This window comes from Oryzias latipes, chromosome 10 (assembly GCF_002234675.1).
Source record: "Oryzias latipes chromosome 10, ASM223467v1".
NCBI lineage: Eukaryota > Metazoa > Chordata > Actinopteri > Beloniformes > Adrianichthyidae > Oryzias > Oryzias latipes.
This window is the reverse complement of record NC_019868.2, coordinates 11992531-12008909: the sequence shown is the minus strand read 5'-3', so window position 1 is coordinate 12008909 and position 16379 is coordinate 11992531. Positions and strand designations below refer to the sequence as shown.

General features: G+C 39.0%; 1 protein-coding gene across 3 annotated transcripts; it reads left to right on the top strand.

Annotated features, from left to right (window-relative positions):
- Positions 1 to 2421: 2421 nt before the first annotated feature.
- On the top strand, positions 2422 to 15127 carry nxf1 (nuclear RNA export factor 1). 3 transcript variants are annotated; one of them, XM_023959077.1, is made up of 23 exons: positions 2422 to 2666; positions 2752 to 2821; positions 4337 to 4417; positions 5579 to 5786; positions 6692 to 6848; positions 6939 to 7022; positions 7180 to 7284; positions 7546 to 7626; positions 7709 to 7778; positions 7962 to 8050; positions 8205 to 8312; positions 9551 to 9660; positions 11992 to 12028; positions 12256 to 12324; positions 12488 to 12543; positions 12627 to 12734; positions 12879 to 12937; positions 13014 to 13129; positions 13208 to 13250; positions 13342 to 13420; positions 14400 to 14582; positions 14667 to 14727; positions 14812 to 15127. In XM_023959077.1, exons 2-23 carry the CDS (start codon positions 2767 to 2769, stop codon positions 14848 to 14850), a joined length of 1998 nt encoding a protein of 665 aa, XP_023814845.1. In that variant the 5' UTR covers positions 2422 to 2666; positions 2752 to 2766; the 3' UTR covers positions 14851 to 15127. The 3 variants fall into 3 exon arrangements, with proteins under 3 accessions (XP_023814845.1, XP_023814846.1, XP_023814847.1); XM_023959078.1 differs by having other exon boundaries at positions 2428 to 2534; XM_023959079.1 differs by lacking the exons at positions 2422 to 2666; positions 2752 to 2821; positions 4337 to 4417 and adding an exon at positions 3997 to 4278.
- The last annotated feature ends 1252 nt before the right edge of the window (positions 15128 to 16379 follow it).

Genomic DNA, 16379 nt, shown 5'->3' with positions numbered 1-16379 from the left:
GACTTTTTAGGGGATCTGGTAAAGCACTGGTAGTCAGTGAAGCTGCTGCAAGACTGGTGTAATATGATAAATGGAAGGGGTTTGTGGTAATTATTCGAGCAGGAAGTCCAGAAAGAATGGAGTTACAATAATCAATACGGGAGGTGATTAGACCATCGACCAGGAGAGCTGTGGAGTGAGGGAGGTACGGAGACGAAGAATGTTGCAGAGATGGAAATTGGCGGTGCGGGTGATATTATTTACGTGCACAGTGAAGGACAGAGTGCTGTCAACGATGACACCAAAAAATTGACTTATTTTTTAATTTGTCAATATATTACAGACAAAAAGCAGAAAAAAAATCATTTTTCCACCAAATTTCCCCAGTTCACAGTATAACAGCACTTGAATATAACAGACATTTCCAGTTATCTTACTTGGTCTCCTCAACTTCTCTACTGTCCATAGAAACACAGTGGACATGGAACCACCTGAAGCACTATTCCTGTTTACTCTGTCCACAGTGTCAACTATCTACCTCATTGCCACCTCTTGCACTTTGACATGTCTATGCACAGTTTTTCATACGCAATTTTGCACAATTATCTCGGCACTCTTCAGCACAGTTTACAGCTTATATTGCACAATTGTATATACTGTTTGTTTGCATGCTTGATTTTATTACATTACGATGTTTTCTTTACTACTTTTCCCTTCCTTACTGTTCTTGCACTGATGGTGATGCTTAAATCTCATTGTACAATGCACAATGACAATAAAGCCATTCTATTTCTATTTCTAAAATCAGAAATCAGAAATACTGTACTCACGTTTCAAACAAAATATGAACAATGTGTACAGAAACAGTAAAATATTAAATATGTATAGACAAAATAGAATGGAATGAGTTGAGTTGCTATGAGCGCAGCATATAAATATTGTGTGTTATTGCACAGAAGTCAGTTATTGCACATATGTGTGGTCAGTGATTTAGCATTTGTAAAAAGTCAGAGTGGAGTGTAGTTGGTGGAAGTGTGTGTATTCCGTATGGTGATATGGAAAAAAAGCTGTTCCTTAGTCTGTTCGTCCTGGTTCTGATGGACCTCTACCTCCTTCCAGAGGGCAGCAGATCAGACAGAGGGAAAACAGGATGGGTGGAGTTAGTGGTGATGCTAGTCACCCTGGTGAGGCAGCGTGACTGGTGGATGTCCTTCAGTGAGGGGAGAGGGCAGCCGATGATCCTCTACGCTGTCTTTCCCACTCTCTGGAGGCTCTGCCGTTCTGCTTCAGTGCAGTGGGAGAACCACACTGTGATGCAGTAGGACAGGATGGTTGAGCGGTAGAAGGTTGCCAGCAACTCCTGGCTCACCTTGTTCTTCCTGAGCCTTCTCAGGAAGTACAGGCGCTGCTGTGTCTTCCTGGTGACATCCATGGTGTTGTTAGACCATGTGAGGTCAACTGAGATGGTGGTGCCCATTAGGGTGAAGCTGTGGACCCTCTCCACACAGTTCTCGTTGATGTAGAGTGGGGGTGGATCTGCTCTGTTCTTCCTGAAGTCCAGGATGATCTCCTTGGTCTTGGTGGTGTTCAGGATGAGGTTATTAGCCTGACACCACCTGGACAGTTTCAGGACTTCGTCTCTGTAGGCCGTCTCATCACCCCCAGAGATCAGCCCCACCGCAGTTGTGTTGTCTGCAAACTTCACTATGGTGTTGCTGGTGTGGGCTGGTCTACAGTCTGCTATGTAGAGCGCGTACAGCAGAGGACTCAGCTCACATCCCTGTGGGGAACCTGTGCTCAGCATCCGGGTGGAGGAGAAGTAGGGACCGAGTTTGACTGTCTGTGGTCTGTTTGTAAGGAAGTCCTTGATCCAGATACAGGTGAGTGGGTGGAGTCCTAGGCCAGACAGTTTTCTGACCAGAATGTCATGAATGATCGCATTAAAGGCTGAGCTGTAGTCCACAAAGAGCACCCTGGCGTAGGTGTCTCTGTGTTCCAGGTGGCTCAGCGCAGTGTGGAGGGTGATGGATATGGCATCCTCCGTTGATCTGTTTGCTTTGTAAGCGAATGGGCGACATTCACATGGGCGACAACTCGGGTGCAAATCAGTTCAGAGAGCAAAATCAAGCTTTCATTTTAATAGTCCACATCTCCTTACCAGCAAGTTCAGTTGCATATTAGATAAATATTTAGTTTGGACCTAAACGTTTAGCTCCAAACTAAATTTTTGATTTAAAAGCTAAATATCTAACTCTAGTTTAAAAATTCAACTTGGACTCCAATATTTAGCTTAAATTTATAGTTTGTAAAATAAATATTTAGGTCAGATCTAAGTGTTCAAAATGCTATTTTTTAATCATTTTTTATTATTATTTATTACCGTGTTGTTGTTTTAATTTCCATGAGGTGGCGGTGTCACATTCTTTGGGTCGGAGTTAAATGAGCGGGTGGGAACAAAATCTATGCTGATTTGGGAAACTCGAAATTGAAACAAGTGAATTAATAGTATTGATTTTACTACAGACAATAATCTTAAAGAAAAAAAAAACTACTGGGTAAATATATTGTTATAGTCATTTTTGGTGTAGCGCGTTGCCGCGCGCGACTTATCAATTGGCTAACTGAAGCTAACAAGACTGCTAAGCTACAGAAGCAGTCAGTAGCAATATCTCCACAACACTAAAACAGTGAGCTTCTCCTATTCAGTTTTGTCTGTTATCCGGTGGAAAAACTAATGTTTTTGTTACCTACGGGCTTCTTTTTTATTTCTAGAAAGGAGAGTTGGCTATGTTTCGTAAAAGATACTCCAACTTATCCGTCGTGACACGTGTCTTAAATGATGGTAAGTAATACCCTTCATGTGCTAGCTTCTATATTTACTCTGTCTACATTACCTTTTTTGATCATATTGATTTTGATCCCAATTTCTAGTATATATAGATATACTCATTTATTTATAAAGGTATTTATTAAATAATTTAAGTTAGTGTTATTACCACAGAAACAAACTGCACAGTTTTTGATTATTTAAATGAAAATAAAAACGTTAACTTACTGTCACCCGCTTATAATTTTTTTTAATTGTAGCTTGTTTGTTGTTGGTGTCACTCACATTTGACTGTAATAATTTATGCCTACCCAACCATTGAAAATGGATTCATAGAGAAGAGCGAATCTGCCGCAGCCGTAATGATTTTTAGGAGCACATTCTGCCGCATCTATTTTAAGAGTTGCAGCTGTTCGCGTTTAGTCATGCGTTAGATGCAAGAGATGAATTGGAAAGCAGTTTTTACTTTGCTGTCTTTCTGACTTAGTATTGTAAAAAAAAAAAATATGAATTATCATATTTACTGTTGTATATATGGGAGAACATTCAGGGAATCGCTTAATATGTTTTCTTCACCTTTTTTCTAGCCATAATAACATGTAATCTAAATTTTTAGAAAACCTTAAGGTTTACTTTAAAATATATTACAATGCTATTTCTGAATTAACCATTTACAAAGAATTTTATATATTATTGATATTAAAATAACGATTTACTTCTTATTTTGACTATTTTATTTAAACTTGCAAGTCGCATTAAAATCTATAGGTCTCGCTTTGATTTCACGTTTTTGTTCACGAATTTACGAATATATTTGCACAACTTTGTTTACAAGTAAATGTGTTAAATGATTCTGGAGGTTAAAATTGTTTATTCTGCAAATGCTGTTGTTTATTGTTGATGTTGTTGTTGTTTTAAATTAAACGTAATGACCAAAACCCAAAAGTTTTTTCGGCACGTTTCATTTTGTTGGTGGCACTTTTGGAACCTTAAATCGGCATTTAATAAGCTATAGCTAACAACTGCTGCTATTGCATTTAAGAATGAATGGATTGTTTTGCATACATATTCAAAGTTGTGTCTTACGATTATCTTGTCAACATAAGTCGTTTCTGAACAAATGCTTTAGCTAAGGGCTTTAGCCCATTTAGCCTTCCTAGCTGTTTCCTGTTGTCCCGGAAGTAGAACAAGGGTTTACCTCGTGTATTTCCGTCGTCGTCTTTTCAATTGTTAGCAGGAGCAGCTTGCTAAGCTACATTACATGCACTACAGCGATTTTCGCTTGCCTAGTTTTTTGCATTCAAACCAAACCTGGGTGAATGTTAGGGTCTGTATTATTGACCCGGTTTTGTGGTTTTAAATAAGAGTGAGACCCCCAGACTATTGTTATCCCTCGTTTTTGTCGAGGTTTTCTTTTCCATCCTCCAGTCCTACACACAGAAACATGGCGGACGGCGGGCATTACTACAACGGTAAGACACGCGTTCTCTAACCTTACCGCTCTCTGCTGCTTTCACCGTGTCTCTTCAGACCCTGAGGACTTTTTGGTGAGGAGAGAGGTCAAACGCACAGGTTTGATGGGACAAGGAGGTAACATGTCTCTGCTTCCCCGTGAGTCCGATCCCGCCCCCATGATGATACGACGTGTTTACTCACTTAGTAATTTAAGTTAAACTACCTACAGCGTACAAAGAATGGTTTGTATAGGTTTGAGGGAACGGCCAGTGAGCTCCATCACTGCTGTAATTTTTTAAATTCTTTATAGGTAAAGACTTGCATGCTTTGAATTGTGTAAAACTGATAGAGATGTGTAAAATAACCTGTTTTTGGTCTAAAATACTGATTTGTAGAACAGAATTTGTTAACATTATTCAAACACATGAAATAAAATGGAAAGTAAAATTTATTTATCAAGCTAGGTTGTTGGTGTGAGCCATAATTATTGTGCTTTTAGTTTCATTCAATTGGTTTGGGGGATGGGGGGGGGGGGGGGATAAATACAAGTAGTGCATTTATGTTGTATTCTTTGTGCACCACATAAAGCCCTGCTGCATTTTATTGAAGCGAAACAATGCTTGCATTCTTAGTTTTTGCTGCTTGTCATATTTACCCATGATAACATCTTTAGCTCCCTTTGAGTTTTTAACTACTGGTAATTTAGCTACACTGTTACCATAATGTTGATGCAGTGACAGAAAAGACCTGTCAGTTTATCTTTGGGTTTATTCAGACTGGACACATTTGGTTAGCTTAAAGTGAACCAGAGTTCGTTTACACCAATAATCTGGAACAAATTTTCAGTCCAAATACACCCTAGGGGGACCCAGAGTTCCCTCTGAGATTACTCAGTCTGAATAAAATCAGTCCTCAGAGCAAAATAACTGAACCAAAACGGCCACCGTAGGAGATTGTCACGTGATCTGTTTTTGGTTGGAATCAGGAAAAGCCGCTTGACAGCAGTCTGAATACAGACCAAAGGCAAAAAGCTTGATCCGGACTAAATTAAGTGGATTGGGTCCAGAACAAACGGTTTTCCCAGTCTGATTACACTCTTATTTTAGATATTGTCTGATAAATAGCTGCTACATAATTAATTAATCATTTTAATGCTATGTTGTCTTTGGTCCTAATGACAGATAATGCAATTTAATACCAGAACCCTTATTTTAATTTTCTGGAAAAGTCGAATTTGTTGAGTTGGATGTCTGCTAGGTCATTACTCTCTGCAACATATTTTCAAGCTTCATAAACTTCTTTGTTGTTGTTTTGCAGAGCATGATGACAGAACCGCTCCGTTTCGCAACCGCAAAGGCAGAGGCGGCCACAAGGGTCGGCCGTTTGATAGGTCTCGCAGAGACCGTCAGCGGGGAAGCCATACAGGAGTGTTTGGGGGTCCTGGACCGAGATCTAGACTTGACGATCCAGATGGAGATGTTACCATGAATGATAGCTCTCAGGACAGCAGCTCTCAAAACAGATAGTAAGTGTTGTTCATTAAGTTTTGTCATATCGTTGTTAATGTACTTGGGTGTAAAGCAGAGGTTAATGGTGATGGAACTTCGTTATGCCTGATTCTATTAAGGACTATAAAATGGCCCACACGCATGTCATTAATGACTTGTTTTGATTTCACCCGATTACAAAAAGTTTTTTTGTTTGAAACGGGACCAAAGCCTTTTAACCTAATTCAGTTTTTGTTCGTATTTCCTCTTGTTAGAATTGACAATTATTGTTTATATATATTTCTTAATTGCTATGAGGATGGTGATTTCTTTACATTTGCCACATCTCTAACTTGCGCTTTTGGCCCAGGTAAGGTGTCTTTAAATTTTGGCCAAATCTTTCCTTTTGCATTTTGGCTCTTGGTTCAAAGACAGGCTGCAGTGATTCAACACAATTATGCTGCTGTAGCAAGAACTGTCTGGAGGTTTTCTGTCTGACATTGTAGGGGAGTTTTGCTATTATTCACACATAGATGCTTTTCTGTGCACCTTGTTTGGATGTAAAACTTAAAAAGAAAAACTTCTCTTTGCATTACTGGAGAAAAAAACTTTGATCTTGCGGCGTTTGTGTTTTTTCTTTCTTTCTTTTTCTTAGCTGAAAAAGCTCCTCCTTGCTTGCTGCTGTTTTCATATCAGCGCTTTGCGAAAGACCTGCAGACTTACTTTACTCCGAACAACAGAAAGAGCTGGGAAAATAAAACCTCGACCCCCACCCCCCCCCCCCCCCCCCCACCCCCCCAGTATAAAACACAAAGTGTGAATTAATCGATTAATCGCCCAGCCTTATGTTGAATGTTATAAAGAGTGACAGAACTGACAGAGTTCTTTGAAAAGTACAGTTTGTCACATTTCCATTGTTTTTATTTATTTATTTATTTTTTAGCACACCGTATTCGAGAGACGGACGTAAAGGAGACGGACGGGTCGACAGAAGTAGACGTCAAGGCAGAGGTGCTGGAGGTGGACGAGGAGGAGGCTTCAGAGAAGGAGATCGAGGTGGATTAACTGTGAAAGCGCGATCGGGCTGGTACAAAGTTACAGTGCGTGTCTTTATATATATTTTTAAGGATATCCATTAATCTACATTTTTCCCTCATGGAGGAGATAATATTTGAACATTTATTTACTAGATACCACATGGGAAGAAGTATGACAAAAAGTGGTTGGTGCCAGCCCTCCAGAACATCTGCTCAGTTCCCTACACTCCTGTGCAGGTACATTTAAACTCTAACTTGTGAAAATACATTTTTGAATTGACATTTAAGAAATGACGAGTATTTATTGATATTAGTAGCACCTATCCAATTTCACATTTCTGATAAACATTTGTATTTTGAAAATATAGTATTATTTTTTCTTCCCTTTTTTTAGTTCCATGTTGATCATAACAGGGTTCATTTTTATGTGGATGATCACAATACTGCAAATGCTTTGCTGAAATGTTCTCACAAGATCACAGATCCCGAAGGCTACAAGGTATGTATGTTGATCCAGTATTAACTGATTTTTGAAACGTGGCTTTAAAATGACAATCTCGTATGTTAATGGAAGCAGCCTTTCTGCTACCTTCAGTTTTGAGGCAATTATTCAGCTCTGCTATTTATTTTCCTGCCGGTGTACATTTTATGCAGCCAATTTTAGCATGTTTATGTCCACAAAAATCTGTTATTTCGGAGTAATTAGAGATTTGAAAATTGAATCAGGAAATAACAATACATGTTTTCTTCTTGGCTTTAGGTGATAGTGCATGTCAACCCAAGCGCTCCTCCATCTTTTCTGCTGTCCGACCTAAAACCCGAACATCTGGAGTATTTAAAAGTGAGGCTTCTATAATCAAGTGTTGGAATTCCATGTTTTCTGTTCGACTGTGTTGATGTTGATTGATGTTTACTGTTGACAGCAATGCATGGCCAAACGGTTTGATGGTTCTCAACAAGCACTTGATCTCAACAACATACGAACAGACCCAGGTAATTATCTTCTTTTATTCTATTTCCTACCCTACATAAATACATTCAGTAGATTAATACATATGTACATACATACAGAACCAGCATATAGTAGATGGCATTAGGATCCTAAAGATTGTTGAATCTAAGCTTCCAAGTAAATGTATAATTTCCCCAAAAACATGTTTTTTCTATTTTTGACAGACTTGGTGTCCCAAAATATCGAAGTCATTTTGAACAGAAAGACAAGCATGGAGGCCGTCATCAAGATCATTGAAGAAAATATTCCTGAGGTACGATGCAATTTTGTTTACCCAAAAATTATTTTCCATTTGATCAAGGAATTCATTTGATGACACGCCAATTAGCAAAACATCTTCTAGATCAACTTTTTCAAATCCAGTTTGAAGAGAAAAACCTGTGATCAACTTTTTCTTTATTTCCCAGCTGACTTGCTTGAATCTGAGTAACAACCGCATTCACAAACTAGATGAGCTTGCTGAACTGGTTTCCAAGGTGCCTAATCTGAAGACCCTTAACCTTTCTCACAATGAGGTATGACGAAACTCTCAGTGAATGTTCTAGGAAGTAATGTTTACAGGAACTTTTTTTTTCCTTGCCTAGAAGGAGGGTCTAAGGGCAGAGATGCCCTGTTTGGTTTAGTTTAGCAATCAGCTATTGTATTTTATGGTTGATTTCATGTTCTTATACAATTGCTGGTATGAAGCCCGATGAGACATTTATGTTGTAATACTGAGCTATATAAATATAATTGAATTGAATTAATGCTGCATTTGCATCAAGGACGTCAAGTTTCAATGTTGAGTCGGTGTACATATTCGATCTGAGGTCGTGGCGTGATTTGGGCAGCAGACGCAGCGAGCTGCGTCAACCAATCAGGGACTCTGCTTTGGGCACGTGAACTTTTTTTTCAGTGACTTGATCAGCAGGTTGGGGAAAAAAATCCAATACGGCTGCTCAATGCACAGATTTTAGTCCTTAACTTCCATTCATTTTCTTAACCCACTGGGTTGCTGGAGAGTGTCCCTTATACTGCTGTGGGAAGGCGGGATACACCCTGGACAGGTCGCCAGCCTGTTACGGAGCCCATGGAGCTAGAGTGATCGAGCCCTATACACTAGCCAGTCACCCAGTGGACAGCGAAGCGAACGAGTGAGCACCGCCACCCAGGGTCTGGCAGAGAGCTCTGCAGCGACGCTCGCTATGCTGGCCAGCAGACGGAGAGCCGTCGAATCGGGTGCAACCGCTCAACCTCCATGGGCTTATGGGGCTTATGGTCTTATTTTAAGCAAGACCCACCCATAATAAGAAGATCCTCCAGTTGAAATTTAAATTTCCCCTCAAGTTAATTCTTAACAGAAATTATTCAAACTGGGCCACAGACAGACAGACGGAATTAACGTTTAAAACTGCCATCACATCCAGACGCAGCTCCTGCATTAAGTACTGTGAGCATCTCTGAAGGATTTGGTGAACCTAGACACAGGGACATGCTTGCCAGGGCCTCTATGGAGCTCTCCAAAACATATGAACCCAAGCTCAACATTATCCATGATGTGGCCATGAATGAAGGATGTTGGCGGTGGCTCCACGGCTGGGGGATCAAGGCGTCATAAGCAGGCGTCGAGCAGTAAATTTGACGCACATTAAAAGAAAGGCAGTGAATTTGAAGTGCGAATCGCATCTGGTGTGAATGCAGCATTAGAACAAATTTTTAGGTTATTGTTGTATGTACTTTACAACAACAAAACTTTTTTTCCCCCCTAATGCAGCTTAAAACAGACCGGGAGCTGGATAAATTGAAAGGCCTGAAGTTGGTAGAGCTGTGGCTGAACAGAAACCCCCTGTGTGCTCTCTTTAAGGACCAGGCTGCATACATAAGGTTAGTCACTCATTCTAGGAGAGAAGAAGTTGAATTCAGATAATTTTGATTCAAGGGATCTAGATGTTCACTCTAAAACAAAAGCATAACAGTGTTGCCAAAAACTAATGTATTCATACAGAAAATCGGCCTATTTCCAACGCAGCTGAGCCAAAATATTTTAACTAAACATACTTTAACAAAATCTGTCTGTACAATCTTTTTTTTTATTAAAATGTTTTCATCTTTAAGTTGGTCTTAATGCATGGTAAAAGTTGGATGCTTATCAGATTACTTTCTAGTAAACAAGTAGAAAGTAGACATTTTTTTGACAAACATCCCATGTGTACCAGAATGCCACATCCTTGCATGTCGGAGGAAAACGGTTGTTCATGTTGTTTAGTTTCCACCATTGAAGAGATTCTTGAAAGCGGGTAGTCTTATTTGTTGCTTTGCACCTAATGATCAACATTTCTTTTTTTTTTTCCCTCACCTTACGCACTACATTTCTCATTTCTAAAAGTCGCTAAGAGGACATCAACCTAATGTCACTGTTTTTCCTTTCAGTCAGTCCTCTTCCATGTGTCTGAGTCTGAACAGTTTCCTGCTCCCTCAGCGTTTCTGGGGGGTTCTCTTTGAGGCTTTGGTGTCATTTCAGTCGTTGGGCTTTCAGTGACGCTGTTCCCAGCAGTCCCCACAGGTTTTCTGAGAACTTATCTCATATGTTGTTCTAAAACCAATTAAATAAATATGATTGGAAGCAGGAAATGAAACTCTGCTAAATAACCTTCTGTTGAGTGCTTTCAAAAATAGGAAACTGAAATGCTCTTTTGAGCTGCAGTGTTAAAGGACACATGAGCCGGATTGCAAAGGCTTCTCCTCCGACACTACTGATGGATGTTTGGATGAAGAAAAGAAAATGCACAGCCACTGAATTCCCTCCCCTCATGGCATCCCTGCCCATTTGGCCCCCTGTGTTAGGCGAGTATGGAAGGCTGGATAGCCTATGACGGGTAAGATCCCACCTTGAAATCTCGGGACAACCTAAGGCAGGCACAGTCACGATTACTCGGCCTCTGTCCCCGTGAGCCCAGACTCACCAACATCACCACAAGAGGGAACTTGGAAGACGGGACTCCACAGGTTGAGTCGTTGGGCTGAGGTGGAGTGGAAAATGTCTTGAATGATCAGCGATGAGCCACTGTGAAAAGCTTATTCTCTCTTCCACCATGTCTGATGGTTTGCCTACAAAAGGCTTCAATGGAATGAAGAGTTCGGGGGGGAAAATGTTCAAACATCGGAGAGAAATGAGTTCTGAACTGAGAATTGAAGCTTCAGTTTTTGCTGAAGATGTTGAAAAGACAAAAACGTGAAATAAACATCCCTTTTCTATGGCTGTGCAATCTGCACCACAGAGTTATAGAGGGCAGAGTATACTAATGTTCAATCACCTGCTTGACCCTCTGTAACTAGAGGTCTGCCAAAATATTTAGTGTTGCATGAAGAGCTGTTTATCTCTTCAAACAAACTAGACTTTGCTTTAAAGCATTTGGGAAAACCGTGGAGGGACTACTGGGTCCAGCTGACACTAAGGCCTGATGTCCCTTTTTGATCATCTCTATTCTTAGGAGGCTTCTCTTTGCTGGTTTTTCTGGGTGCAGATCATGACTAAAATGCCTCGCTCAATGACGAGACTTTCATGTTGGGACCCGTGTGCCAGTGTTGGGAAATTCACTTGATATTGTTTTATCCAGACCTAGGTTTGTGTATTGGTGATGATAGACTCATCTGTTCTTCAAGATCTTGGCAGGAGAGTGGGGGGGGGGATAACTTGAGACTGGCGGTACCCCCCCCCCACCCCCCCCACCCCCTTCCAAGCATTACATAACCTTGTTATTTTGACTAATTCACCTTGGATTTGGATCCTGGCTTTCCGGTTCAGTCTGGTAGAAATGTGCATGTCTGTATGTGTGCTCTTTAGAGTATGCTGTTCTTGTGTTGCTCTTCCATGTCAGATCTGTGTATTTCACCATAGTGGGGGGAAGAGGGTGAGTATACCTGTGGGTAAGTACATTTTGGGATGGAAAATTTTGAAAGCACAGAATGAAACTGAAGGGGAAGAAATTATGATATCCCATTTTTACATAAACACTAAAGGGGGGGGGGGGGTCACCTGGCCCTTTTAAAACATGTTTCATTTCTGTGTCATCGCCCTCGCTGAAAAGTTTGAAAATCGAAGAACATTAGACCAAAGATGTGAAGACATTGGCGGTTATGTGAATTTCTTTGAGTTTGAGAAGGTTTGGAGTGAAACCTTTTTTGTTTGTTTTTTTTGCTTCTTCTTTGTGCCAGTGCTGTACGCCAGAGATTTCCCCGGCTCCTCAAACTGGTAGGTCAAATTGTTTTTTGTTTTTTTATGTCTACATAACAGTTGACCCTCTTTAAAACCATTTCTACCCTTTTGGTTAATTTAAAGCTAACCCATATTGAATTTAATAGGAAACCATCACAAAAGAGCTTGGATCAAAAACATCTCCTCGCTATTATAAAATGCAAATGCACAGTGTTTCCTGTTAATTAATTACTTTCTTTGTGACTTTTTATTTTTTATGCCAGGATGGTCAGGACCTCCCACCGCCCATTGGGTTTGATGTTGAAACACCCACTGCCATTCCACCCTGCAAGGTTAGTTCATTGACAGTGTGTAGTTCTATCAGATAGACGGTTGGTTGTTTTTCTTTGCTTGTAGATGATGTGAGAATAACAGTCAATTCAAAATTATGATTTATCAAACTTGAACTTTTTATCTCTCCAAGTACTATGTCTTTAATTTTTATTTGGTACTCAGGGTAGCTGCTTTGGCTCAGATGAAATAAAGGTGATCATCCTGCGATTCTTGCAGCAGTGAGTTTCTCAAACTGAACATCACCTCCATAGTCTTTCCATAGTTCTACTGGCCCGGGGTAACTGTAGAAACTTTGTTCCAGGTACTACAGTATATACGACTCGGGAAACAGACAACCTCTTCTGGATGCCTATCATGATGGTGCATCATTATCTATTACCACGCCTTACTCCACGCAGAACCCCTCCAGGTAAATGACGTGGCCAGTTCTTGAAGTTTATTAACCATTTAAAAATGTGGGCTGTGGTTACATTTATGTTTCAAATGCAGTGGTAGAAATAGATGATCTGTGTGTTTACTGCCAATACAGTGTTTGTCTTTATCCTCTATTTAGGAGCAGTCTGGGGGAGTATTACAAAGACAGTCGAAACCTTAAGAGAATCAAAGACACAAGTGAGTTTTCATCCAGACGTGTTCCCCGCCATAAGATGCTCTGTGATGCATATTGACGTTTACTTCTCTTCTCTAGCGATGCGCTTTCGACTGCTGAAGCACACACGGCTAAACGTGGTGGCGTTCCTTAACGAGCTTCCAAAGACGCAACACGATATTGCCTCCTTTGTTATTGATGTCAACACTTGCACAGTAAGTTCTTGTCAAATTAGGCCAACTAGTTGTGATGTCCTTGCTCTTGTTTAAAAATTGCACTTTTTTTTTTTACAGAACACACTACTGTCATTTACCATTGGTGGAGTCTTCAAAGAAGGTAGGATATATACTTGTGCAGGAATTTGGCAGCATTTCAACTGACACCAAAGTAGACTGTGGGGCTGATGTTTCATATTTTTTTTATTCAGTTGTTGTTGATGGAAAGTCCAGAGAATCCACAATGGCGTTCTCCAGGGTCTTCATCACAGTCCCTGCAGGAAATTCTGGGTAAGTTTCTTAACAGATGCCTGCCTAATTCTCCCTTTCTGTAGAAAAATTCATAAATGTCCTTTTTATCTGTTTACACAAATCAGAAATAACTGTATTTGACTAAATCTTCATTCTCTGTAAAATGTTTGCACCCACTCGTGTGAGTGGTACATGCTGTGTCATGTTACTGCTGGAGTGACAACACTGTTGGCATTTAAGTCACTAAAACATCGGCCAGAACACATAAGGACAGTAAAGTTGTCTGTGGTCACAGCTTGCAGAACCACTCCTATATCTATTGTGTCTAATGGCCTATTATTTCCACCTGTTGTCTATTCCACTTGCAGTAAAACATGTGAAATTGATTCTTAGTCAGTGTTGCTTCCTGATTGGGCAGTTTGATTACACAGACATGTGATTGACTTTGAGTTAAGTGTTCCCTTTCTTTTTTGAGCAGTGTGCTTCTTACATTTTCCTACAATCTGTAGAAGAAAAAAAATTTGTTAGTTTTGAGAAAATGTTAAACACCAGAAGAACTGATCAATTTATAATTACGGTACTTTATTATGGCCTAACTCGGGTGTAGATTCTGCTGATGTTGTTGGGCATAAACAATGTTCCAATCGGTCATTTTCATTTGAGGAGAAAGTTTCCCGGCTACAGTTGTGGAGGCGCGCCTACAAGCAGAAATGTATTTGGTCATTACATACTGAAATTCAGTCTTCTTGTGCTAAAGAGAAAAACTATTTTGTGATCTTGTTATAAAATGAAAGACCTTGTTTTCTTGTGATAATGAGATAGTAGATGTCATTATAGGAAAAAAGTTAAATTTGATAACAAATAAAATAACTATTACTAAAAAACAGGCCTAAAAAAGCATGCATGGCCATTCACAGATTGTGTTAAAAATGCAATTTTAAACAAAGGAAAATCAATTTTCAGTCGTCTTCCCTGGTATTAAAAAAAAATTTCTTGTCAAACGTGTCGTCTTTGACAGCTTGTGCATCGTCAATGACCAGCTTTTCATACGAATGGCAACAACAGAGGAGATCCGCAGAGCGTTTGTGGCCCCTGCCCCAACTCCATCATCCAGTCCCGTCCCAACCCTAACTGCACCACAGCAAGAAATGCTCACAGCCTTTTCACAGGAGTCTGGCATGAACCTGGAATGGTCACAAAAGTAGGATTCCTTCACTTTTTGGAATTGTTTCACTTGTACTGCTATTAGATTTGAACAGTGTAACATTAAACGCTTCTGTTGCAGATGCCTACAAGACAATGAATGGGATTTCAACAGAGCAGCACACATCTTCACTCAGTTAAAGGTAACAAATTGTCTTTCAAAATAAAAAAAAAATTATTTCTTATTTTTTGCAGTTTAAAAAAACGTTTTCTATTTCTCTCCACAGGCGGAAGGCAAGATCCCAGATGTTGCCTTCATAAAATAACTAAATATGTAAAATGAAACCTTCTGATTTTATTTTTTTATAATTATTTTGTGGCTTTTTGTTCCAATGAAAGAAAGGTAGATTGAACTTGTTACTCTTGTTTTACCAGCAACACATGTTAACAGTTTAGACAGGTTTTGCTGTTTGGATGTTGTATCCTGTCTTTATGGCCAATAAATATAGACACAAGTGTACATTTTTAAATAAAAATGAAGCCAATAATTGAACATTTTGCCTTTTTAAGAAATAAAATGGATCTTGACAAATGGCTTAAAGAGTTAACCTCAATCTGTTTTTTTTACATAATTTTTTCTTCAAAGTACCGTAGTTCTTACCCTTTAGTTGTGAGCAAACACTTGGAGAAAAAAACATCTTAAAGATGGCTAATACATTTTTTTACAAAAAATCATGTGAGCCACAACACAAGACAAAAAGAAGACACAAGTGCAGTTAATACAAAGCATTCTGTTTTACATCCTATTGGCAAAGGTAATGAATTTAAGAATATTGACAATTTTATTATATATAATTAAATTAAAAAAAAATGTAAACGAGAATTGTTAAAATCGTATCCAGTCTGACTAAATGGTTACGAATCAAACTGTTGGATTGATGTGATTGATGTTTGCACTGATAATTAAATTAATAAAATTACTCTCAGCCTGTTTTGGGCATTTGAGTGACAGCATTACTTATCATTTTTAACTGAGGATTGTTATTGAATTACTCAATTTAAGATGCATTTCATATCATGAAAAGAGGCTTATTGCCCCTACCATAAGTGGGTCCACTTGGCGTGGAACCTCATTTACAAACATAACTGTTCTCCACACAAGTATATAATCTGGAACAACATATCTTATTTAGAAATGAATTACTTAGAGACTTGGATGCAGAATGGGATCCTAATGGTGGCTGAGCTATTAGATGCCATATCCTCAGGAACATTAATACTGTTAAATTTGTTACCTACTGGAATCATAATATCAGATCCAACTGAGTCACCTGTGGGAAGCAACTGCCCTCAAAAGGCTACGACCAATTATCTTATTTGAAACAATTTGTTTCTGATATTAACTGGAAAGTATTTTGAATGATCCCTCATAAATGTCTAATTATGTGGTAAAGGGTATTCTTTTGAATTCTTCCTAAAATATACAAGGCAAAGGAATACATGACAAAATGTAAAAAAATCAATCTCTAAAGGCTCTCTAAACGCGTTTTGTGAAACTTTGCTGTATTACAATGTACAATGTAAAAAAACCCGCTTATTACCAATAATATTTATTTTTAATTGACATATTCAAAGTTAAAATGCAAAACTAAAAGAAAAATAAAGAATAAAAACTGAATAATAGTAATACAATGAAATAAGAAAAATAGAAGAAAGGCAGTAATTTACGTAAACAGATAATCTAAGATGTAATCTAAGAGTCTTGTTTTCCAAATTTGATGGAATTTTTAACATAAATTGGGATTCAGTTTTATAAGGCAACATTCATGAATTTAAAAAATCCTAAAATGATCCA